Source organism: Scardinius erythrophthalmus (assembly GCF_964197995.2).
Source record: "Scardinius erythrophthalmus genome assembly, chromosome: 7".
NCBI lineage: Eukaryota > Metazoa > Chordata > Actinopteri > Cypriniformes > Leuciscidae > Scardinius > Scardinius erythrophthalmus.
In genome coordinates this window covers 35,910,488-35,937,565 of record NC_138227.1, presented here as the reverse complement: position 1 = coordinate 35,937,565, position 27,078 = coordinate 35,910,488, and the positions used below count along the sequence as shown (strand labels likewise).

Below are 27,078 nucleotides of genomic sequence, written 5' to 3'. Positions count from 1 at the left end.
ATGTTTGTAATCACTAACCTTTAACAACAAAGGGCTAATAAATTAGTTTTGATTTGATTCTTTTAAAAATTTACTTTATCATCATCATTTTATATAGCCTATATTTTTTTTATCATATTACAATTTAAATCAGCTTATGTTTCAGTTTTAAATATTGCTTCATGCTTATAATCATGAACCTATAAGAACAAAGGAGTAATAAAATAATGATTTCATTCTTTAATTATTTTCTTTTTTTATTATTATTATTTTTATTACTTCTACAGCAGTTGTATTACTAAATGGAGAACGGAGACTAAAACTTACCAATAGCCAAGTGTAGTCGATGACCAAAACACTGAATTCGTGTCTATTTGTTGAGTGAAGTGGCTTTTACCATGTTTGTACTACTATCAGTTGTGATGCACGATTGTCGGTCTTCACTTAGCCCCCAGGAGGCGAGTGCGTCAATCAATCCAAAGATGTGCGACTAGACCACATATCAGAAGTAGAGGCGAAGAATTGTACATTTTGCAGCTGCCGCTCTACCTTCTCCCTGCACTCCGTGTACATTCGGGGAATCGCTGTCTGTGAAAAATGTTTTCGGCCAGGTAGCTCGTATCTGGAGTCAAGGACGCGGATAAGCTTCTTAAATCCCTCATTTTCGACAACGCTAATGGGAAGCATGTCTTTTGCAATGAAATAAGCTACTGCTTTTGTGATGTCTTCGTGTCTTTTTGTTTTTTTGTCGTAAGGCACGGCGTGTGAAAATTATGATATTATACTTTGCTGAGTCGCTTTTGTGCTTGTAGATGGCTGACGGCGGCCACTAACACTTATTTGGGATTGAGACTGTAATGTCTTTGCTTCTTCGTGTTCTAAAGGGTGACATTGTTTTAAATGATGAAACAGGTTTGTGGTATTGCCTGTCTTTGATGGCACTAGTCGTCCGCACATTTTGCAGTGCACGTCGCTCTGTTTCTTGTCAGATCGCAAATAGCCAAAATATTTCCAAACCACTGAAGTTGAGTGACCTTTCTTTTCAACGATGTCTGTGTCCTCCGATGAGCTGGTTGTGGGGGTTGCATTTTCTTCACTTCTATCGCTCATTTTTCTTGCTCCACTCAACTCCTCCAAGCCTGTCAGCCACTGTGTGTGTCTGTCAAAAACACCGCGTGCGGAAGCCCTGTCTGCAAAACGCATGTGCAGCATTACGCATAGAGCGTAAACATTATATCGAGCATTTATCGAACTCTTGATATCGTTTTATCAAGAAAAATTATATCGCGAAAATTATCGTTATCGTTTTATCACCCAGCCCTAGTTCAAAGCCAGATTAAAGACACATCTCTGACCTAGCATTCACATAATACATTATAGACTTCTATAATTTAATGTTAGGCTGCATAGATTAGGTCAGCCGGAACTGGGAACACTTACCATAAATCCTGATGTACTCGTTACATCATGAGAAGAATGGCATCTACGCTAATTTTAGTGTCTGTGTTTATCCCGAGGTTTTCCTGCAGCCTGCCGGATCCAGGCCGTATCCAGATCTGACGAAGGACCTTCGCCTGGACCGATGACAACGCAGTGCTGAAGTGCCAACTAGTCTCTCCCTATGGAGGATCCCACTACCACTATACAGATAAGGCGTTGTCGGGAAAATTCATTTCGAGTTCCTACCCCAAAGCAACAAAATAAAATACATTTCTTTATCAAAATTTATAAGGAAAGACAAGTACTTGTTTAGGCTTGGCGTGTAGGGAATTCCAAACCTGCGTATATATTCTAACGCACATAACTATAGAACCCATTCTAAATGCGCGTGTGAACGCCATCAGCGTTTCTCACAGGTTCGCGTTTAAAGTCTGTGTAGAGGGAATGGTGTCGTCTTAGCGGCCCCTAATTTAATAACAAATGATCGTTGCGACGGAAGCAAATCATTCAATACTAACTTTAGATGGAAAATAACTTAACTCTGCTATAAAGCCAAAACAAACTCTGTTACCTTAAATTATACGCTTATCTCTGTAAAGCTGCTTTGAAACAATCTACATTGTTAAAAGCGCTATATAAATGAAGATGACTTGACTTGACTTGACTCACTGTCACCCATTTGCCTTGCTGTGCAGGCACTAATTCAGTCAGAACCGAGTCATGTAAAGAGTTCACTATGCTAGGCGCATCCAAAGCAGTATCTTAAGTTCTAGCACTCTTACTATCCTCAATTAAATTTTGGATGCGTGTCTCTAGTTCTGAAATCTTCTCCGTCAGCCTAACTGTCTCCTTGCATTTATCACATATAAATCCTATATTGCCGACAGAGAAGGCTATGCTAAACATGTGACATGAAGTGCAGGTGACAATAACAGGACAAGACATTACTCACCGTGTTTGTTGACTGATTCTTACTCACCTGAGCTTTTTATGAACTGAAATGCGCGGGCGAATGGTGAGTGACAGAATGGAACCAGAAGCAGGAAATGGGACTATGGAAAAGATCCATTTAACTATTAAATGAACCATCAGTTTATCATTTTCAGAGCACCTCATTAAATGTATACTTGAAAGGTGTTTGCAGTGGAAACAATTCTTGAAGTTCTTGGAAAAGGATCTTGATGGTTCGGTGAGTGTCAAACGTGGAAGTCGCAAACGTTTTCTTCTCCGTTGGATGAAGAAGAAATGATGAACTTGAGTGGTTTGTTTGACTCTATTCTGGTTGAGGGTTGTCTCTCTCTCCATGAGCACATGGCTGACCACATGCAGATTGTGACCTGCCGTCCCTGGGCCAGAAAGGCCACGCAGGCAACCAAGGAGTGAGGAAGTCGAAGATGGTTGCCCATTCAGTGATGGTAAAGTTGCAGTTTTCTTCTGAGTTGGATTGAAGAAAATACAGTCTGACTCTGTTGGGAGAGTGAAGGCATAGCAGGCTGTGGTCACGGGCCCCAGTGGGGGTCCCCACAGACACGCAACCCGAAGAAGCAGCAGTGAAGGCCAGAAGAAGAGGAGGAGTCACTGTGAATTTGTCTCTAATAAAGCCTGAGAAAGGCCCCACCTCTCCGGGTTTGCTTGACCAATGAGAAAGGTGGAATTTCCAAGCGGGAAAATTCCTCCTTGATTTATGAATCTTTGTTTTAAGTGTGCTCATTTGCATGTGCAGCTGGATTGGTTTCTGATGAAGAAACTAAGAAAGATTCTTGTAATACTAATATGTTGCGCGGCTATCGGCATATCATGTACACAATCATTTCGATCTTCAATGTATCAATTTATAGAGACATGGTATAGGTGAGGTTACATTGACCGTTGGCTCTATCATAAAATACACAGTTAAAAAAAAAATTAAAATAATAATAATTAACCTCTTAAGTGTCACCGGCCCACCGGTGGGCCCAAAATCATTACATATTTAAAACAGTAATATCCTATAATAAACATAAATTAATCTTGACAAACTATATATCATTTGAAAGCTTACAAACTCTAGTTTTCATATTTGGTGAATGATTTCCAAAATAAATTAGAGAGGAGCTGTAATTTATCAATTTGCAACAATAATATTTTCATATTCCTAAGGCGTGTTCAGACCTTTATTTTGAAATAGCAATGAACATGAAAAATCATGAAAGAATGGATGAAACCTCAGTTTGTTTTCATGCCAAGAGTTCAAAAGATATCATCCATTCAATTATTTTAGAAAAAAATATATTAATATGTTTTTAATAACACATATGGAAATGAAGGCGCCCTTATATGGGCAGTAATGGAGTCTGGTTGTCACCTAGTGAAAATGTTTGGTACTGCGCCCAAACAAAATCTCACTGAAAGCTCATTTTTTGAGATATCAACCTAAAATTTGAAACACAACTTAGTCAGATTTTTGGCTTTGATTTTCTAGCAGTTTTAGAGTCGGCCAGGTTTTAAAAATATATATTTTATATAAAATATGAATAATTAAATTTTTTACATTGTACATTTTCATAAACACAAACTTATATAACTTTTTTTTGTTTCACTTTCTTAATTTATTTCACTTCAACAAAAATCTGCCAAATGTCTTCTTTAAAACAAGACCAATTTTATGTCTATACTCCAAAGCATTCTTTAATTACGACCATTTAAAGTCGAAATGTGCATTTTCATGTATATTTAAAAAAAGGGGGGTGACACTTAAAGGGTTAAAAGACACTACACAAGACAGTAAATCATTCACACAATTTTCTGGGATGCATGTTCATTTATAGATCAGTTTGTCTATAAATGAATACAGCAAAATCTGTTTTGAGGTCTGTTTCTGTCTTCTCTATGGTCTCTGCCTTGACAACATGACATTTTTCACAGCAATAAAACCAACTTATCTGATCGTAGTCATGGTTACCAAGACCCTTCTTGCCCTTGTTGGGGGAATGGGACCATAGATCCCAGAGTGAGTTTTAAAGATAATTTGTTACATATAACAAATAATTGTGTCTGATTTGTCTCAGTCGCTACATACATGAGATTATTGCAGGTCCTTTTCTAGGCATTGGCAACCTAGGAGGTTTCCTAGGCCACCACCAGCTGGAGTGGGCGTCAATGAGCACTTCAACACGGCATTTAAGCATCTAAGCATAGGCATAGAATAGAATTATTTTTTAAAAATGTTATCAGAAAGACATGATTAGAAATCTAAAATGTAGTGTCTAAAGAAAATGTATATTTTCTTAAAATTAATGACTGATGGCATCAACAAAATAAGACAGGTTATTTTATAAAATAACAAAAGTTGTTTTGGGTAATGGGTCAAATACCATGACCAAAGCTTTGCTAGAAAGCACCTTCTGGTTTATAATGATAATAATAATAATAATAATAATAATAATAAAAATAAGCTTTAAGTGAAATAATGAAGCAGTAATGAGAAAAAGATGCAGGTTCATGCTATTCCTTCTCCAATTATCTCATACATTATTGTCTCCCTCTCCTGGTAGTAGTCTGTATTGCTGGAGCAAAATAACTTTTCCATATATATATATATATTATTTATTTTTTAACTCAAATCTGTATAAGAAGCTTAATTTACATGTCATATTATGATTACAGATAACTACAGATTCTAAGCTTTGGTACATCCTATATTACTGAAAATGATTATATGGTTGAATACCTGATTTTTACGATATTCTAGTAGTGAGTTTTGTTTACTCCATAGAGATTGGCTTCTTAGAGGTGTGTATACTGCATGTAAGTAGGCACTAATAGAAAACATACAGGTAACTAGTTGTTTTTCTCTTACAAGGAAAATAGTATAAATGGAATAAAAAGATATTATTCTATTTAATAGGCTTTATCAGACAGGCTTGAGATGGAGAATGTTTTTTTTTTTTTTTTTTTTTTTTTTTTGCTAATTAGTAGATTAGTAATTTACATCAGTAACTCTTTCAGTTCTGGATTCAAAAATTGTGAACAAGGATTTCATTCTTGTAAATTACCATCAGTGTTTACAGCATGTTTATTATTAACTACATCTTTTAATTTCCATATTTTCAAATAGGGCCTATATGGCCATTTGAAACTATAGCTTTAACAAACCACATCCTTTTTAAAATGTTACAGTATATCAGCATATTATATTGTTGATCTTTTTTAAATTGGATTTCTTTGCAAAGGAAAGACTTTTACTTCCCTAATAAACTGAATAAACCTTTGTCTTATTTCTTTTGTTCTCACTCCATAAACAATTGGGTTAAAACAACTTGGAAAAAGTAAGTACATTGTGCTCACAAATACACGACTACTGGTAGAAAAATTATTTCTTATTCTGTATGACATAAACGCAATCAGGGCAAAAATCAAACTACATGTCATAACAATGATGTGAGTAATGCAGGTGTTTATGGCCTTCATGTGGGCCTTCCCAGATTTAAACACAGAGGTAAAAATCACAGCATAGGAAGCAGTAATGAGAATGAAATCTGCAGTTGGTATAAGGAAAGCAGACAAAAGTCCTACTAAGTTATTAATAGATATATCTCCACATGCTAACTGAACCAACGCCATGTGTTCACAAAAACAGTGATCAATCACATTTGTTAAACAAAATGACAGTTTTCCAGCCAGAGAGACCATGGTGATATTCAGAAGTCCATTTCTAAATAATGGGACAACAATAAACTTTAGAAAGTTAGGGATTTCCATGTATTTATGATAGTAAAGCGGTTTGCATATTGCAAAGTAACGGTCCAGTGCCATCCAAAAAAGCAAAGTGGACTGAAATGAGCCAACAAAATGAATGCAAAACATTTGTATCAAACAACCTGTTAGAGATATCTCATTCCAATTAAATAAAAAGCTAATAAGCATGTTAGGTACAAAAAATACAGGCGAGATCAAGTCTACAACAGCCATTAAACCTATTAGTACATACATAGGAGAATGCAGAGACTTTTGACATATGATTAAATATATGAGAATAGAATTTGCTGTGATAGACAGTAATAACATCAGAAAGAAAGGGATAAATAAAAAAGGCCTCCATTCTCCTTGGCTGTAGAAACCAATCAGATTGAAGTCTGTGAATGAAATATTTTGTGCAGAAAGATTCTTCATGCTGTTCATAAAAAAAAAAAAGAAAAAAAGAATTAATGCCTAAAGATAAAAACTAAACCAAATCATTTGAGAGTGATAAATAAAAACAATTCTACAGTACTGCTCACAATTATGTTATTCAGTGATTTCACTTTCACAATATGAATTAAAATGCAGAGTGAATGTGCTTTTCATCTATTATCATTATGAAAGAATTAGAATACACTTCATTTTACCTTATTTGTGAGGCTTCTTTGTTGTACTTGTTGCTGTGAAGAGAGAAAAAATCAAGCTGACCTTTATAAGTTAGATGTTCAGTGAATGTTTCATTATATAAAGATAAAGATACAAGATATGATGTTGTGTTTAATTAGGCCTTTCATGCATTAACCTGTGCTCTCTATAACTATCATAACTATTGTTTAACTATCATAATTCTTTTTCTTACATGTAAGAGTGAAATGAAAGCGTGACATGAAATCATGGTCTCTAAATACACTGTCATGTTCCCATGAGTCTGTAAACTATTCCCATGTTGGAATAGAACCAGCCACAGGTTTTCACATGCATTATATATATATATACAGTATATATCCCTTATATAAAAAAATTATACTTTACTTTTTAAGTTGATTCTTAGCAAAAAACACTTTGTTCTATCAAAAGTATATGTGCTCATTCATGTGTAATTACTTCCACCAACTAATAAAGTATTCTCGTAAGCGTAAAATCTGCCATTTATAATACATACGATCGAGTCGCTCGAATGGCGGCAGCCATGTTGCGCCTCCATCTTGAAAATACATTCGCCAAAGAGGGACATACCTGGAAATTCAAGCTTCGCCTTTCGCGTTCTACACTCAGTGAAACCGTGACAAATGCGAGGGGGAGATTACTCGTGACTGCCGGCAAATTTGAAAGATTGCTGATGGAGGATCACGCCTATTTTCGAGGACATGTAGCAGAGTCGCCAAGGAAGCAAAAGAGAGAATTAAAACGCCAATGTGACAGGCAAATCAGCAAGACCAAAGTCAATATTGGAGTAACTTTTCCCAGATGGAAAAAGCTCATGAGGAGTTTGGGATAGCTGATATTAGCAATGAAATGGTACCAAAATAACGAAAACTTAAAACTATTATTCATTTTACATAGAGGTCATAACCTACATGTTAACTGACTAAATAACTAAATGCACTTTGTAATAGGCTAGTTCTCTTACGAGAGGTTCTCTCGTACTGCGTAAGAACTTACGCTTGGGGGAAAGTCTCTTTCCGTGAGATATTGAAGCCAAAAATTATCCTTTAATTTTTATATAATGCAAAACGCGTTGCAGCAGCATACAGACATAGACAAGGCACCTTTGCGCGCCTATTGGCTGCTCTGCGGCAACTGCAGCAGCCTATCGAGAGAGGCCCTGTTGACGCCTGGCCAATGGGGGTGCTTCACTCCATTTGCATAGCGTCCCGCCGAAATAGGCGTGGCCTAGGGCTATAAATATAGCGTCGAGAGGCTGGTTCACTGATTTTCATCTCTTCAAGCGGAGCTCACGCATCGCTGGATCCTGAGAGAAGCCGCGCCGTCTGAAGAAGCCTCTCAGCGGGACGAGTCTGCATCGAAGCCGCTGGCCGAGCCGCCTTCTGCCGACATTCCTGCTGCGCTATCCGGTGCACTATATCCTTTACTGCAGTGTGTTTTCGCCCTGCGAATCACACACCTTTTCTCTCTAAAAGAGCTGAGCGTCTTTTTAAAGATGTCTCGCACTCTCTGTGGCTCGTGCAGAGCGCCTCTCAGCGACAGGGACCGCCATGTTATCTGCGTTTCCTGCCTGGGAGAAGATCATGCAGCTCTCGCGCTCGCCGACGGCGGATGCCCTCATTGCGAGCTGATGTCAATGGCGACTCTGCGGACTCGCATGGCACGCTTTCACGAGTCTGCACCTCTGCCCGCCGCGCTGCCGCGCCGTAAGAAGCGCTGTGCTCAGCAAGGCCCTGAACCTCCTCCCACCGAGGCAAGCTCGCCGGTTTGCCCGCCAGCTTCACCGCCCGCTTCACTCGAGTCTATCACCCCCGGACAACGACCGCTGTCTGCCGCCGTTTCCGTCGCGGATGAATCTGATGATGTGGAAATAGCGGAGGAGGACAGCTGCTCTATCTTAGCATCAGGCAGTGAGGATTATCCGAGCTCTGTTGATCTCGCACCCCCTGCTCGTGAAACGTCTGGGAAACGGGCCAGCATTGAGTCAGAGCTGACGCGTCTGCTGTCTCAGGCCGTTGTGAGCCGCGGCCTCGAGCGCCCGTAGACCCAGCACGCAACCGACTGGATGGCTGCTTTCTAAAAGGGGACCGTGTTGCTACACCGTCTAGACCCGGGCCTTTTCTTCCTGAGCTTCACGAAGAACTCGCGAAATCCTGGTCTGCACCCTTTTCAGCCCGTATAAAAACTTCTGTTTTTGCTGCATTCTCCGTTGTTGATGATGCTAAAAACAGAGGATACCAGTCCCTCCCGGTTGTAGAGGAAGCTGTTGCGGATCATCTTTGCCCGCCCTCCGCTGGACGGCGTGCTAAGACTGCACTTCCCTCTAAAGCCTGCCGCACCACCTCAGCACTGCATGGCCGCGCTTACACCGCCGCTGGACAGGCTGCAGCTGCGTTGCATACAATGGCCACGCTACAGGTTTTCCAAGCCAACCTTCTCTGCAAACTTGACGAGGAAGGACTGGAAGCTGTAAGCATCACGGATTTAAGAAGCGCCACAGACCTCGCTCTTCGCGCTACAAAATCCGCTGCACAGGCCGTGGGGCGAATTATGGCCTCTCTCACCGTTGCTGAGAGACATTTGTGGCTAACACTGTCTGAGATGCCGGACTCGGAGCGCGCTGCGTTCCTCGACGCTCCCGTCTCATCTGCTGGGCTCTTTGGATCGTCCCTCAAGGACTTTGCGGACAGATTCGCTGAGGTACAGAAGACATCGCAGGCCATGAAACATTTCCTGCCTAAGCGCGCTAGCTCCGCGACAGGTCGCTCTAAACAGCCGTCTGCTCGAAGCTCACAGCCGCAGCCACCGCCCGCCGCCGCCTCACAAAGGAAGCAGGCCCGAAGCTCAAGACCGCGCTCTCGCTCTGCTGCCCGCCGCCCTCAACGTGGTCCCCGGCCAAACACGGCATCTATGTTTCAGCACATAGAAGCTCTTCAGCCGCCACACTGTCACGGCCAGAGCGCAGACTTCATTCAACCCCTAGCTATGCATGCGACTGCATGGGCACAGCTTCACGGGGTGTCAGAATGGGTGCTGAACATTATAAAAAGAGGCTATTCGCTACAGTTTGCTCGACGCCCTCGCCACTGCGAGGCGCGAGTCGAAACTATGGTGAAAACGGAAGTAGCTCATTTACTTCGAGCCGAAATAGCGAAACTACTGAGCAAAGGGGCCATAGAACCCCTATCTCTAGCTCAGAGCGAAGGGGGCCTGTACAGCAGATATTTCCTGGTGCCAAAGAAAGACGGGGGTCTCAGACCCATCTTAGATCTAAGACGGCTGAACAAAGCGCTTTCAAAGCGCCCGTTCAGAATGATCACGACCAGACAAATCCTCTCGCAAGTTCGCCAGGGGGACTGGTTTGCGTCGATAGATCTGAAAGACGCGTATTTCCAGATACAAATAGCGTCTCGTCACAGGCGATTTTTGAGATTCGCCTTCGAGGGCCAGGCATATCAGTATACAGTCCTACCGTTCGACCTGTCTTTAGCACCTCGTACGTTCACGAAGTGCATGGACGCGGCCCTCGCTCCTCTGAAAATTCGGGGAATGCGAGTTTTGAACTACTTTGACGATTGGCTAGTTCTGGCTTAGTCTCGTACAGAGCTCATAGAACACACAACCATTTTGCTCGAGCACCTCAAAAAAATAAGGTCTCACAGTCAGGAAATATCCTTTCTGGGCACAGATCTGAACTCGCTGTCAATGACAGCTCAGTTATCGCCACAACGCACACTGGCCGTTCAGCGTATGACGGAAAGCTTCCCCCGCGGCGCTATGGTCCCGCTCAAACAGTTTCAAAGGATGCTGGGTCTCATGGCCGCAGCATCACCAGTACTTCAGCTGGGGCTCCTTCGGATGCGCCCACTTCAGTTCTGGCTGCAAGCGCGTGTGCCGCGCCGAGTGTGGACTTCCGGTCTTTTTCGCCTCAAGGTCGATCAGAAATGCATTTCAGCTCTGAAACCTTGGACGGCGACCGACTGGTACCGGTCAGGAGTAAGCCTGGGGACTTCCTCGAGTGTGAAGGTGGTGTCCACGGACGCCTCCACCTCGGGATGGGGAGCGCTGCTCGAGGGCAGACCGTTCTTTGGCCTATGGTCAGAACGAGAAAAGCTCCTACACATCAACTGCTTGGAAATGATGGCAGTCGACAACGCGCTCAGGCGCTTCTATCCTCAGATAGCAGGACACCACGTTCTAGTCCGTTCGGACAACATGGCGGTGGTGGCCTTTATAAATCACCAGGGAGGCCTCAGATCCCGAATCCTTCACAGGCTGACGGAACACCTCCTGGTTTGGGCCCAGCACAATTTGCGCTCACTGAGAGCAGTTCATGTGCCCGGCCACTTGAATTTGGGACCAGACAGACTGTCCAGGAACAACGTCCCGGCAGGAGAATGGTCCCTACACCCACAGACAGTCCAATTGCTGTGGAAGAAGTTCGGCAAAGCGAAAGTAGACCTGTTTTCGTCTCAAGAAAACGCTCACTGCCCGATATACTTCTCCAAGAGCAGGAACGTGCTGGCCCACGTGTGGCCCCGCTGCCCGCTCTATGCCTTTCCCCCCATTACGCTCATACCTCAGGTAATAGAGCGGATCAGGGAAAGTGGATGCTCGGTGCTACTAGTAGCTCCGTTCCTGAAAAACCAGGTCTGGTTCCCAGTTCTGATGCAACTAGCGAGCTCTGCCCCATGGCCGATACCTCTGAGGAGAGACCTCCTCACCCAGGCCAAGGGCTCGATTTGGCATCCTCGCCCGGAGCTTTGGGCCCTACATGTATGGGCCATCAATGGGTACCCGCTCACCTCCCTTCGGGAGTACTAAACACAATCACGCAGGCTAGAGCTCCCTCTACGAGACGGCTCTATTCCTCAAAATGGTCTGTGTTTTCTAGCTGGTCCTCAGCCCGTGGCATGTCACCCCAGGACTGTGGTGTGACGAACGTTCTTTCCTTCCTACAAGAGCTTCTGGAAAAGGGCAGAACCCCTTCCACGCTCAAGGTCTATGTGGCGGCTAAAGCAGCGTTTGTTAAACCAACGCTAAGCCAGTCACTCGGGAAGAACGGTCTGGTCATTCGCTTCCTAAGAGGAGCGAAGAGGTTAAACCCTCCCAGACCCCCTTCAGTTCCCATATGGGACCTTTCCACGGTCTTGGAGGCCATGAAAGGTGCCCCATTTGAGCCAATCCAATCTGTGGATATCAAACACTTGTCCTTCAAGACAGCGTTTCTTTTGGCTCTCGCTTCAGTTAAGCGTGTGGGGGACTTACAAGCGCTTTCAGTAAGCGCGACATGTATGGAGTTTGGGCCAAATGACTCAATTGTCAGGCTCAAACCGAGACACGGGTATGTTCCTAAATCCCTCAACACACCGTTCAGGTCCCAGGTCATTTCCCTGTCGGCCTTACCGGTCCCTGAGGAGGAGAAGGACGCCGCTTTGCTCTGCCCTGTCAGGGCATTAAGAGCTTATGTGTCTCGCTCGTCTGCCTTCAGACAGACAGAGCAGCTATTCGTTTCGTTCAACAGACGCTCTAAGGGGCTAGCTGTAACGAAACAAACCCTATCCAGATGGATAGTGGATGCCATAGCGCTGGCATACATCTCTAAGGGCCTACAGTGCCCATTAGGTGTCAGAGCGCACTCCACAAGAGGCATGGCCTCTTCGTGGGCTTGGTCCAGTGGGATTTCTCTACATGATATCTGTATGGCGGCAGGCTGGGCCTCCCCGTCTACATTTATCAGGTTTTATAACCTAGAAGTTCCCGCTTTGCCAGCTAAGCTGTTGTCGGTCTAATAAGCCAGTACTATCTGCCCCGAGGTCGGCTCAGGCGACTGGAAATATCTATATTGCAGTAAACGAGCCTGTTATAATACATGCACGCCTGCAAACAATATACATTATGCAAACATAATGTTGCTCTCTGGCTACTCACCCCTCTTCCCGCTCTCTCTCCCTTTGCTTGTGCCGCGCGAACTGCGGCGTTCACAAGGGATGTCAGAAGTAGACGGTCACGGGGCTAGCTTTCTTTACGTTACAAGAAAGCTACCCCGCCCCTCGCGCACTGTTCACGTGCATCACTCACCGGCGAAAGGAGGAAAGAGAGTGTTTTTAGTCCCGCCGAGGCCGGACCAACCTCCATTTCTCACACATTTCTCAGTCCCCTCCTAAGTTCAGGCGACTGGAAATATCAATATTGCAGTAAACGAGCTTGTTATAATACACGCACGCCTGCAAACAAACGTTGACACAAAACATGATGAAGCTCTCTTATATGCTCGCGCTAACCAAAAGCTTATGTGTTTTCCCTCTGTGGTTCAGTGGCTCAATCTTAGGCTTTCGCGTCAGAGACCCGTGTTCGAATCCCGGCTCTGGCGGCAGATAAAAATTATGCTGTTCGCTTCTCCGAGCTCGCGGCCAGCTTTCTTTAACATAAAGAAAGCGAACCCCTCTCGCACCCTCCCGCTCACATGATGGTGCTTGAATACTTATGAGCGTCTAAACATATGAGCCTTCAAAGCATTTCGCTCTGTCAGTCCCCTTAAAAAGGCTACTGCAGATGTATATTTTGCAGCCAACGAGCGCGTTGTACAATCCGCTCACCTGCACCCAAACTACCGTTTTCACGGCACCCCAGAGAAATCTCATAAACAGAGAAATCTCAAAAAGAGTATAATGTCTGGTTATCCGGCTCACTCCGACGGTGTTCTGAGTGTAGAAAATGTGCCCACGTCCCAGTGCTCACCCCTACACACAAGCACAATCTCCCCTGTGTCTCTCACAGAGCTCACTCTCATAAAGCGGGCACGCGCCGCTCGAGTGTTAAACATAGGACATGTGTCCACGATTCAGTGCCCACACCTACCCACTGCCCGCTCTGTTACACAGTTATCCCAGGGGTCAGATTCCTTAAAGCTCCCAAACACTGGCCGTGTTGTGAACGTAAGCCCTGTGACCGCTCACGAGCGCTCACACTTACTGATAAACACTTTACCCCCGACGCTGCTCTTGCGTCACGGGTTTCTCGCCACAAAATGTTTTCCGTCCAAAGCGGCCGAGCCATTGAGTGCTGCCCAGCCAGTCACCGCTATCAGTGAGACTCCGTATTCGAGCATCGACAGCGCGTGCGCCACACCATTACCTCTGATACAGGTTCCCTATCCCGCGCAGTGCGGTGATCAAAACCCAGAGGCCATTCTACCCTTAGCTATGCATGTGAAAACATGGGAAGCGATTCCGGGCGTGTCAGAATGGGTGTTGAATACTATAAAGCAGGGATATTCGCTACAGTTCGCTCGCCGGCCCCCGCGCTTTCGAGCACGGACTGAGGCTAGAGTGAATACAGAAGTAGCTCACCTACTTCATGCAGAAATGGCAAAGCTGCTGTGCAAGGGGGCGATAGAACAGGTGCATCCTTCTCTGAGCGAGACAGGCTTTTACAGCCATTATTTTCTCGCGCACAAGAAGGACGGTGCTCTCAGACCTATCTTAGATCTGAGATATTTAAACAAAGCTCTCATGAGACGACCATTCAAAATGCTCACAACCAGACAAATCCTTGCGCAAATTCGCCCGAGGGACTGGTTTATTTCTCTCGATCTGAAAGACGCAAACTTTCAGATTCTACCCCATCACAGGCCATTCTTGAGATTCGCCTTTCGACGGTCAGGTATATCAATACACCGCCCTGCCGTTTGGCCTGTCTTTAGCACCCCGTACATTCACGAAGTGCATGGAAGCGGCCCTCGCTCCATTGAGAAGACAGGGTATGTGGATCTTGAACTATTTGGACGACTGGCTGATACTGGCGCAGTCAGAGATAGAGCTCATATCTCACAGAACAGCGCTTCTCAGCCATCTGGAAAGCCTGGGTCTCTCGGTCAACTGGACCAAGAGCTCATTACTGCCCCGTCAGTCAATTTATTTTCTGGGAATAGAACTGGACTCAGTGGCTATGACGGCCAGATTGTTGATGCAGCACGCGCACTACATTCGACATCTCGCCGCGCCTTTCCAGGCAGGCAGTCGGGTTCCACTGAAAACGTTTCAGAAAATGTTGGGCCACATGGCCTCAGCTGCAGCAGTGCTTCAGCTGGGCTTACTGCGCATGCGCCCGCTACAACGCTGGCTGAAAGCGCGAGTTCCTCACCGAGCCTGGACTGCCGGCGGCTCGCGAATCAGTGTGAATCAGGGCTGCGTTTCAGCCCTGCAGCCCTGATTGGCGGCCGAATGGTACCAGATGGGAGTGGCAATGGGTGTCATCTTGCACCGGAAAATTGTCTCGACAGACGCCTCCAACCTAGGTTGGGGCGGCTCTCTTCGAGGGCAGACCGGTCTATGGCCTCTGGTCAGACCGGGAGAAATGCCTTCACATAAACTGTCTAGAGATGATGGCGGTCGAGAATGCCTTGAAGCACTTCCTCCCATACCTGCAGGACCACCATGTACTAGTCCGCATGGACAATACGTCAGTGGTGTCCTATGTGAACCGTCAGGGAGGTGTCAGATCCAAAATTCTAGGCGACCTGGTCGGACGCCTTCTCGTTTGGGCTCAGCACTCGCTCGCTTATAGCCGCGCACGTGCCCGGTCACCTGAACGATGGTCCAGACAGACTGTCCAGAGACAATGTTCCCACGGGGGAATGGTCTTTGCATCCCCAGACAGTCCAGTTACTGTGGCCCCTTTTCGGCAAAGCGAAAGTTGACCTCTTTGCGTCAAAAGACAACGCTCACTGCCCAAGGTTCTTTTCAAAGAACAAGGATGCGCTGTCCCAAGCCTGGCCCAGCGGCCCACTGTACGCTTTCCCCCCGAACTCACTGTTGCCACAGGTCATCGGGAGAATCAGGGAGACGTGCCACTCGGTGCTCCTTATAGCCCCGCGCTGGGAGAACCAAACGTGGTTCCCAGAGTTAATGTGGCTGGCAGACTCAGCCCCATGGCTGATCCCGGTGAGAAGAGACCTCCTCTCTCAAGCCCGCGGCTCGATCTGGCATCCTCATCCAGAGCGCTGGTCTCTGCATGCATGGATACTCAACGGATACCCGTTGACTTGCCAAAAGGGGTCTTGAACACGATCACGCAGTCTAGAGTTCCCTCTACGAGACGGCTCTACGAGTCTAAATGGTCTGTGTTTAATAAATGGTGCACCGTCAAAAATTTTGACCCACAAACTTTCGTGGGGTTTCGTGGGTGGGTGGTTTCCCCATCGGTTCCTATCTGGGATCTTTCTCTGGTCCTGGAGGCCCTGAAAGTTTATCCCTTCGAACCTATAGAAACTGTGGATCTGAAATACCTCACATTCAAAACCGTTTTTCTGATAGCCCTGTCATCAGTCAAACGTGTGGGTGACTTACACGCGTTATCAGTTAACGCCGCGTGTCTCGAGTTCGGACCTAATGACTCTAAAGTCATTTTCAAACCGAGGCATGGTTATGTCCCCAAAGTGATTGGCACTCCTTTCAGAGCGCAGGTCATTTCTCTCTCAGCCTTGCCGGCATCTGGCAGCGAGGTTGATAGTAACCTCCTCTGCCCTGCCAGAGCACTGAGAAATTACATCACGCGCTCCGCCGCTGTCAGGCGCTCGGAGCAGCTTTTCATTTCGTTCGGAGGGCGCACCAAAGGTCTCGCCGCCTCGAAACACAGCCTGTCCAGACGGATAGTGGCCGCTATTGCGACAGCTTATGCGTCTTAAAACCTGCAGTGCCCTTTAGGCATCAGGGCTCATTCCACCAGAGGCATGGCCTCATCATGGGCTTGGTCCAGCGGGATTTCCATTCATGACATTTGTACAGCGGCAGGGTGGGCCTCCCCCTCTACATTTGTTAGGTTTTACAACCTGGAAGTTCCCACCCTGCAGGCTAAACTTCTATCAGTCTAAGTCGTGTGTGTGCTCCGCCCAGATTCATCGTGCGCGGGCCACTTACGCGATTTAGCTCTCCTGGTTGAGCTGCACTATAAAGGGTTGTGTTAAGTCAGTATAGCCGCTCTACACTCCCCACTGTGTGCCTGATTCCCACTTTTCTGTGTTCCCCGGGGTTTCACCTGGGACTCATGTAGTGGAAGCTAAGCACGCACGGCGTTGACAAGGGGTTCCCGTAGCTAACTTACACAATACGACAGAACCTCTCGTAAGAGAACGATACTCGGTTACTAACGTAACCTCAGTTCTCTCTAGAAGAGGGAACGAGTATTGTGTAACCCGCCGTGCTCGCGCCACGAGCTCACTTTGCTTCAGTCGACAAAAACCAGGGTAGCAGCCCCGAGCCCTTCCTTATATACGCTAAGCCACAACTATTTTGGCGGGCTGTGACACGTGAGGGCGTGCGCACCCTCATTGGGCGTGACGTCACGCCAGGCTCAGTGGTAGGCTGCTGCAGTTGCCGCGGAGCAGCCAATGAGCACGCTAGATAGCCCGCTCTAGGTCTGCTAGCTGCTGCACTGCGTTGACAATATATAAAAATGAAGGATAATTTTTTGGCTTCATATCTCGAGAAAAGATGACTTTACCCATAGCGTAAGCTAACTTACGCGATACGAGAGAACCTCTTCTAGAGAGAATCGAGGTTACGTTAGTAACCGAGTATCGTTTTATTAAATCATTGTGAATTCATTGGGTTTAGTTACCATTTTCAGCACGTTGTTCCAGGAAGAGCACGTCCACAACAGTCACATATTCCAAGCACGCATCTGAGGCGTTGGTCGTTATATTTGATTATTAAATAATTAATTTAATGAAATGATCAATCACATTGAAACATTTTACAATCCTAAGTAGCCCTTTATTTAGATTAAAAACCATTCTCTTTCATTTGGTGAGGAACATAGCGTTTTGTGCAGTATTTGCACACCCTGTCATGCTGTTGGCCATATGCCACTGCAGCAGACTCATAATGCAGTGTTACGGCTAACGATTAATCGATTAATTGATCGTTAATTTAAACGACAATCGATCATGGGAATTTGTTAAAATTGTCATCATGTCTTGTGACGGCGTTTGCTTGCAGGCGAGCGTGTATTTATAACAGGCTCGTATACTGGAATAGTAACAATTCCAAAACCTCTCGTAAGAGAACAAAATGAGTATAAATGCAAATGCATAAAAAAATACAAATGACATAGCAGTGGTATAAAGGGCACACAATTTCATATAATTTATTATAGTAATGATTCTACAGCATGACTTCGACCAGTGTTTAAATAAGAACATCTGTATAATAATAAACACTGACCTCCAAACTATTACTTTCAAAGGAAGCATCCCACTACAACTTTAGAATGTTAGGGGATAATGTTCTATCAATGTTATCACTAAAAATGTTTAAAATGTTTTAGAGAGTGTTATCCTACCTTTTAGGAGAACATTCTGGTAAAAAAAAAAAAATAATAATAATTTAGCTACAGAAAACATTATAAAAACATTAACATAATAGTCTCAAAACATTCATAGAACAATAACATTTCTAGCTGGATGAGCTCATATTGTGGCCATAGTATGAGCACACAACCTTTAGCCTTTTAGTTTGTAGTTTGCAGATCAGACTAGGGATGTCAATTTTAACAAATTCCCTTGATCGATTGTCGTTTAAATTAACGATCAATTAATAGGTTACTATCAACCTCGCTGCCGGATGCCGGCAAGGCTGAGAGAGAAATGACCTGCGCTTTGAAAGGAGTGCCAATCACTTTAGGGACATAACCATGCCTCGGTTTGAAAATGACTTTAGAGTCATTAGGTCCGACCTCGAGACACGCGGCGTTAACTGATAACGCGTGTAAGTCACCCATACGTTTGACTGATGACAGGGCTATCAGAAAAACGGTTTTGAGCGTGAGGTATTTCAGATCCACAGTTTCTATAGGTTCAAAGGGATAAGCTTTCAGGGCCTCCAGGACCAGAGAAAGATCCCAGATAGGAACCGATGGGGAAACCACCCACCCACGAAACCCTACGAAAGTTTGCCATCGCGCGTCGCGCCTCACACTATATGTTCCCCGTCAAAAGCCACCGGGACACTGTGTGTAAAACGGCCAGCTATCGCTGCGTGCGATCCACCGTATCTAAGCACCAAGAGCGCGCGCACCGCGCCCGCCCCTCCGTTCGAGCTCTCGAGCCCGCGATTTGCGGCGATCGGAGCCCGGAGGCCATTCTGCCCCTGGCTGCACGTACGCAAAAGCGTGGGAAGCTATTCCAGGCGCATCAGAACGGGTGCTAAGCACAGTAAAACAGTGCTATAAAGCGCGTATCGAGACCAGAGTGAATGGGGAAGTAGCACATCTACTTCGAGCAGAAATAGCTACACTTCTGTGCAAAAGGGCTATAGAACCGGTTTCCCCTTCCATGAGCGAGTTGGGCTTTTACAGCCGTTATTTCCTCGTTCCCAAGAAGGACGGAGCTCTCAGACCAATTTTGGATCTGAGACGTTTGAACAAGGCTCTTATGAGAAGACCGTTCAAAATGCTCACAACCAGACAAATTCTCGTGCAAATTCGCCCGAGGGACTGGTTTATATCTCTCGATCTAAAAGACGCGTACTTTCAGATCCAGATAATACCCCGTCACAGGCCATTCTTGAGATTCGCCTTCGACGGTCAGGTATATCAGTACACTGTCCTGCCGTTCGGCCTGTCTTTGGACCAAGAGCTCGCTGGTGCCCAGTCAATCAACCTCTTTTCTGGGTTTGGATCTGGACACTGTAGCAATGACAGCCTGCCTGTCGACACAGCGCGCGCGCTGCATTCGACGCCTGGCCGCGTCCTTCCGGCTGGGCAGCACCGTACCTCTCAAAACATTTCAGAGGTTACTGGGTTGTATGGCCTCAGCCGCAGCAGTGCTTCGGCTGGGCCCTTTACGAATGCGCCCGCTACAGCGCTGGCTGAATGCCAGAGTGTCTCACAGAGCACGGGCTTTCGGCGGTATCCGCATCAGAGTGACTCAGAGCTGCGTTTCAGCACTGAAGCCCTGGTTAGCGGCCGACTGGTACCAGCGGGGAGTGACAATGGGAGCTATCTCACACCGCAAAGTTATCTCGACAGACGCTTCCACCTCAGGCTGGGGCGCTCTGTTCGAGGGCAACCTGGTTTTTGGCCTATGGTCAGACCAGGAAAAATGCCTCCACATAAACTGTTTGGAGATGATAGCGGTCGAGAATGCGCTCAAGCGCTTCCTCCCATTCATACGGGATCACCATGTGCTAGTCCGCTCGGACAACATGTCCGTAGTATCCTATGTGAACCGACAGGGCGGTGTCAGATCCAGGAATCTGTGCAGGCTGACAGAACGCCTTCTCGTGTGGGCTTACAGCTCGCTGAGAGCCGCGCATGTGCCGGGCCACCTGAATGTCGGTCCAGACAGACTGTCCCGCGGGTGCTCTCCTTCTTACAAGAGCTGTTGGAAAAGGGCAGATCCAATTCCACGCTCAAAGTATATGTGGCCGCTATTGCAGCGTTCGCTGAGACGACGCGCGGCCGGGCTATGGGAAGGAATGAGCTCATTATCCGCTTCCTCAGAGGAGCTAGACGGATGAATCCCCCGCGGCCCCCCTCGGTTCCTTCTTGGGATCTGTCCTTGGTCCTGGCGGCCCTGAAGGCTTTTCCCTTTGAACCGCTCGGATCCGTGGATCTAAAGTACCTGTCGATTAAAACCGTTTTTCTGATAGCTCTGTCTTCAGTCAAACGAGTGGGTGATTTGCACGCGCTATCTGTTAGCCCTGCATGTCTTGAGTTCGGGCTGAATGACTCGAAAGTCATTCTCAGACCGAGACACGATTACATCCCCAAAGCGATTGGAACCCCGTTTAGGGCACAAGTTATTTCCCTTTCGGCTCTGCCAGCATCCGATAATGGGGACAGTGATAACCTCCTATGCCCTGTCCGGGCGCTGAGAGTTTACATCACGCGCTCCGCCGCTTTCAGGCGTTCAGAGCAGCTCTTTGTTTCCTTCGGCGGACACACCAAGGGTCTTGCCGCCTCGAAGCAGAGCTTGTCCAGGTGGATAGTGGACGCAATCGCAGCAGCTTATGCCTCCAAACACCTGCAGTGCCATCTGGGCATAAGAGCCCACTCCACTAGAGGCATGGCCTCGTCGTGGGCCTGGTCCAGCGGAATTTCTATCCACGATATTTGTATGGCGGCAGGCTGGGCCTCCCCGTCAACAGTCGTGAGGTTTTATAACCTGGAAGTTCCTGCCCTACAGGCAAAAACATTGTCAGTATAAGTGACATGTATGCTCTGCCCAGCTCTTGTGTGCAGACTACGTTCATATGCTGGCGCTATTCTGGTACTATACTCAGGGTGAAGTGTTTGACTCAGACCGGCTGATCTGCTCTGTTTCCTATTTCCCGTTATGCGCTGTTATCGGTGCTGGCCCGCGCTGCTGGCCGCCCGTATTCCTCTCTGTGGCGCGGGGATTTTTCTCTTCATGTGAGACCGACTATGTCGTTCTTCTCCTACCCTTATGAGTGCTTATGTACTGTATGGGCTCGCTCTGCCGGCCCTACTGTTTTGTACTGTTGATGAATGAAGTGCTTGTACTGTGCTGGCCCATCTCTCCGACCGGCCACATATGCCAGCAGAATGTTTTCCCCGGTTTCCCTGGGATTCATGGGCTGGATGCTCGGCGCACACGGCGTTGACAAGGGGTTCCCGATGCGTAAGCTACTTACGCAATACGAGAGAACCTCTCGTAAGAGAACGTACTCGGTTACTAATGTAACCTCGGTTCTCTCTAGAAGAGGGAACGAGTATTGCGTAACCTGCCGTGTCGCGCCACGAGCTTTGCGCTTCAGACTGCGAAAACCAGAATTTTAGCCTGTGAGCACTGAATATATACACGCTGGCCACACCCAATCTGACGGTTAGAAGGGTGTGGAGGGCGCGAAGCGCCCTCATTGGTTGCCGCGTTTCAGAGCGCTCACTGATAGGCTTAAGCAGTTGCTGCCGAGCAGCCAATGAGCACGCTTATACAGCCTGCCTAGGTCTGCCGGCTGCTGCACTGCGTTGACAATGAATACAAAATTAAGGATAATTTTTTGGCTTCAGATCTCGAAGAAAGAAGACTTTCCCGATGCGTAAGCTACTTACGCAATACTCATTCCCTCTTCTAGAGAGAACCGAGGTTACATTAGTAACCGAGTACGTTTTCCTACTACTTGCATTTGCAAGGTCTAACAAGTGTACAAAAAATGTAAATAACAATAATAAAAAAAAAAATGTCCCTTGATTTCTGGTCATTGGTGTTATCAACTTGTGGAAAGGCAACTTTTAAAAGATCAAAGTTCAGAATACGATCAGGCAATGTGCATATGGTGATTTTCCATTTATCCATCCATTTTCCAAACTGTTTGTCCTACTAGGGGAATTAGAGCCTATCCCAGTCTCTCAGGCCACTGGCATGGAAACAGTGTGGATGGATGGGCAGTAAACTTTTCTTTCATAATACTGCAATTTTTAAAAGTATTATTTTTCTGTTTATTATAGGCTAATTATGACATTTAAGAGTCATGGTGATAAACTTTATGTAACTTTGCTTAACTCTTAGAAAGCTCTAATTCATCACTCATTACTGGACTTTGTTTAGCAAGACCCATCTCAAGGGTCCTATATGTTTTTGTTGCTATAACAAGGGTCAAACTTAACACTTGGCGGTAAACACACTAAGTAGCACTCAAGGGGAGGCTAAAGATTAGATTGAACCATGAGGTACAGCTGACATCACCAAGGGTCCAATTATCTTATTTTTGTGTTAATAAGACTCTGACCACTTATAACAAGAGATTGTACCTGTGCATTGAAAAAAGAAAACATCAGGTTTATATTGCATCATTGGTCAGCTTCTGATTGTTTACTTTTAAATGTATTTAATTTTATTTAAAAAAAACATCACATGTTGAAACAATGTTGATAATAACATTGACAATCCTTTTAAGTATGTCTTTAGCCTGCCAACAATAATACGTAATATAATACAGTTTTGACTGATTGAAAAGCATTAGTTTAAAAAAAAAAAAAAAAAATCATGCATGACAAGAGTGTGTGTTAATAATAATTCATCCTATGTGTCATGGAGCTTCTTCATGGCAAGCTTGAAAGTAGTAGTTGGATCTCTTTTGACTTCAGGCTAGATAGAAATCTTTTTTATATCCGAAGGCTCCAGGCAACCTCTCCCCAGAAGACCAGCAAACCATCATTGCTGCTGCAGTGAAGGCCTACAGCAGACTCTGCCTGTCAGTCAACACTTCTAACTATGCCAGCTTTAAACATTAAAAACCAGACAGCATTCTATCACAGGACAGCGCTATCAATCACAAAATCCACAACCGGATAAAACAAACCTTCACTGAAAAAAATGATACTTTGGATTAACTTAAAAAAATTGATGTAATTTGTTACAGCTAATTTTTTTAGATTTTCTCAAATTGTATTTATGATTTAGTTAAAACCATGAATTTTGATTTAATGTCAAACCAAAATTTAAAATTTTCCCAACTCAACTCAACTCAACTCAAGAGTGTTAAAGGTAATGAGATAATTAAGTGATTAATTGAGTGATGATTGACTATTATTGAAGACACCTGATGTTAACTAGCAGAATCACTGAAGGAGAAAATCACAAATTGTAAGTTTCCATTATGGTGAGATGAACAAAGAGACAATGTGATCTGATGGTGTTGGTTATGTTTTGACAATCATGTTGTGATCCAAAAAATGAAACTTATATTGAACTTAAAAAATGAACTTGATAATTACAGCAGCTCTGTGATTCTACAGCATATGATTTTCAGTATTTTTCATATAATCCAAAATATTTAATAAACATTGTTCTGATCAAAAGACTTTCAAATGAATTTATTTAGAAACACAGACATCAATAATCAGCCTGTGAATCTCAACAATGGTGACAATAATAAAGCATGTTGCAGTGGCTGCCACCAATCACAACTCATTAATGGCTCCCATCATGCATTGCGGTATGAATAAATTATGATCTGAATTGTCTATGTAATTTACTTTTCCTAATTGAATATTCTGCTCGTCACCATTGTTGAGATGCATAGACTGAATCTTGACGTCTGTGTGTGCCTAAAAATAAGTTTTTTTTTTTTTTTTCAAAACAACTTTTAAGAAATCCTTTGTATTATATCTAAAATTCTGGATATTTATGCAGAATCACAATTATTCTGTGATCAACAACATAAATCTTCGTCAGAAATAAGGGTCTTAAAGAGTTCAGTGATCAAATTCAAATGATGATTGTCATTATATAAGCAAGGCCATCAGATCACTTTTTTTCTTTGTTCATCTGTCAGTTATAACTCAGATACGAGAGCCAAACAAATTTTAAAGTAAACATATAAGGGTCAAGAGCCCAACTAAAGCAAACACCCACACTGTAAAAAGTCGTCCAGTGCTATCGTCCATATGACTTCATTTTAAAAACTATATTTATTCCAATAAATTAATTTATTTTTCTTTCTTTGTTTTTTGAGTTATCAATAAGTAAAAAGTGTGAATATTTTCGTAACTTAATATTTTCTATAATAAAATTAATTTAATTGGACTTAAATAAATTGATTTTACAAAACTCATTTTAAAAGTTTATACCAGACGTAAAAAGACACGACCCGCCCACCCGCAGCAACGGAAGAACAAGCCCGGGCAAATTGTTCACTCTCGTCTGTTCCAGGAGTTTATTCGACCAGGGTTTTCCACGGAGCTGGATAATTTATACTTCACGTACCCCATGTAAGTAACTCTTTGTATTGTTAAAAGTTTGATTTTACCCTAATTAACGTGTTTGTGTTGTGAAATCTGCAAAAGCATAACGTTACGTTAGCACTGTTTCCTACAAACTTTTGCGACCCGCCAAATTTGAATGTGCTCTATCCATAGACTGTAAAAAATAGGCTCTATCTCAAACAGCTCGTTAACTTGAGCCACATACTGTATAAATCTACATGTGTGTGCAATGTATAAGTTATGTTGTCTTTGTGTGATAGTTTAATGTTTCAGAGGTGTTTCTAACTTCAAAAACATTGTCGTTGCTTCGACATAGTTTAGGAGTGGACGTAAGTTACAGACACACACGAAGCCACAGCTAACTTAACGTTAGCTGAGTGATTATCAATTAGTCCAAAGCTGTTTAATTATGGTAAAGCATAGTTAAGGCAAATATACGGCAGTTCATCTTTCACAAATGTGTACGCTCACAATGTACTCTATGCATAGGCCTAACTCATAACCCAAATTTCATATTTCTATTGCTCTGTAATTACTGGGTGCAGATGTCTAACTCCTGCCTCTTGATATATTTATATTTTGTTAATGCATTTTAAAACCATTTGTTTAAGTGAAAATATTTTTTTTTGACTAATTTATTTGTATTAACATCCCTCCTCCCAATATTGTAATTAGCCTGTAGGTGCTGTATGATGATATCATTACAAAAATCCAGTGGGGTTTTTTACACGAGGTTTCAGATTATTTTCTAAGATAAGTTCTGCGATGAACTAAAGTTAATCATTCTTGTTTTGTTCAGCAGGATAATCTTCACTTGTATTTTAAGTGTATTTTTTAAAGGGCTTTCATCACACTTGTATTCAAAAGGCTAACTAACTTTTTTTTTCTCTCCCCAGATGGGATGGCCCTGTAAATTGTGCAGCACTGTGGTACAAGGAAAGAGTGACATTTTAAAGCATTGTATACTGCATCAGGGGACCTTTGGACACGGCCATGCCTTGCCTTGTATTCATAGTAGCTGTGTCCCAATGTGAAGTCTGCATCCTCCGAAGGCCGTATTTGAAGGCCGATTGCGTCACAGCGGCGCGTCGAAACGTCACCAACCCTATGAAGGCTGTCCCAATTCAGTTCTGCATCCTCCGAAGTCCGTATTCGAAGGCCGGTTGCGTCATCGCGGCGCGACGAAGGCTAAAGCGACGCCAAATGCACCCTTCGTTTCCCCGTGAAAAGAAGGATACATAAATGGACACTTTGCGGACTATCCTACCCCATAATTCATCGCGCAGGCGGTGACGACAGCATTTTTATTAATAAATAAATGACGGCCGAGAGTTCGCTGGTGGACGGCAAATTCACATTTAAATATAAGTATTATGTTTTCATTTACTCTAGTGAAACCTGAGTTAAAAGCCACAAGTTTTTCTTTCTTATAAACTTCACCACAACTCCTTCTTCACCATTGCGTGGCTTCATTTGTCAGGTGGTCTGATGCAAAACTTGTGCTAATAGTTTAATAATTGTTTCAGGGAGCAAGGAGCAGACAGCTCAATTTATTAAAATGCAATTTAAAATAAATAAATGAACTAAATAAATTAAATTCAATTTTATTGTAATATTTGCACTAGTTTGTCTAACTTGTGTAAATAAGAAATATCACTTACCCTATAAAGCCCACAACAATAGGAAAAGCAGTAGATAAGGCAATGGGATTTCACTTGTATGTGTTTTTGTAGTGCTGTCATGCAAGCTATGTCTACAAAGGTTTTAACCAAATTTGAGTATTCATGAATATGATTTCTGAACATGAATATGATTTCTGAACATGAATATGATTTTAAAAATACAAAGTAAGAAAGTTGAGATCACATCTTTGCTGAAATGTATGTGCTGTTGTTGTTAACAAGCCATGGTTACTTTGCCTTAGGATTGCACGTGTCCTGGGACAGGTGAGGGTGTGAGTGGGAAACTCACTGCTGAAACTTGGCCCTGGTTTGTCCTCATGGATGAGATGTTGGGACAGAGGCATTGCACCCTCATTGCCTCAATCCCTGAGGACACACCAGGGCCGAGTTCAGCAGTGTGTGACCAAGAAGAGGAGCCAGTGGCAGCAGCACCAGCACCAGCATCAGCACCAGCACCAGCACCAGCACCACAATGAAGGCGAGACAGAGAGGACGAGTTTTTGGACTTGATTAGAGAAGACTGGGACTGCAGAGGCGAGGAGAGCACAGGAGAGAATGGACAGGCTGTTTTCTCTTCTTGAAAGAATGATTAAGAAATATGTATATATATATATAAGTGAAAAAAGTTAAAGAATATATATATATATATATATATATATATATATATATATATTCTTTAAATGTGTAAATAAAAGAGAATTCATTGCTCTGGACATCGTTTATTTTTGTAATGACAGTCATAATAACGTTTTTTCCCCCAACTATTTACAACATACGTTAAACATCTCAAAATCAACATAAACATTTAAATTTACAGTACATAAAATAAGAAAAAATGATGTAGACTTTTATTCAGCTGAGT

The 27,078-nt window shown here is 44.2% G+C and overlaps 1 protein-coding gene across 1 annotated transcript; it reads right to left on the bottom strand.

Moving 5' to 3' along the window:
- Positions 1 to 5,607: 5,607 nt before the first annotated feature.
- On the bottom strand, positions 5,608 to 6,570 carry LOC308693831 (olfactory receptor 52K2-like; the record flags this gene model as incomplete). The annotated part of the gene is made up of 1 exon (XM_081370924.1): positions 5,608 to 6,570. The coding sequence occupies one exon, from the start codon at positions 6,568 to 6,570 to the stop codon at positions 5,608 to 5,610; it is 963 nt and encodes a 320-aa protein (XP_081227050.1).
- Positions 6,571 to 27,078: the final 20,508 nt, after the last annotated feature.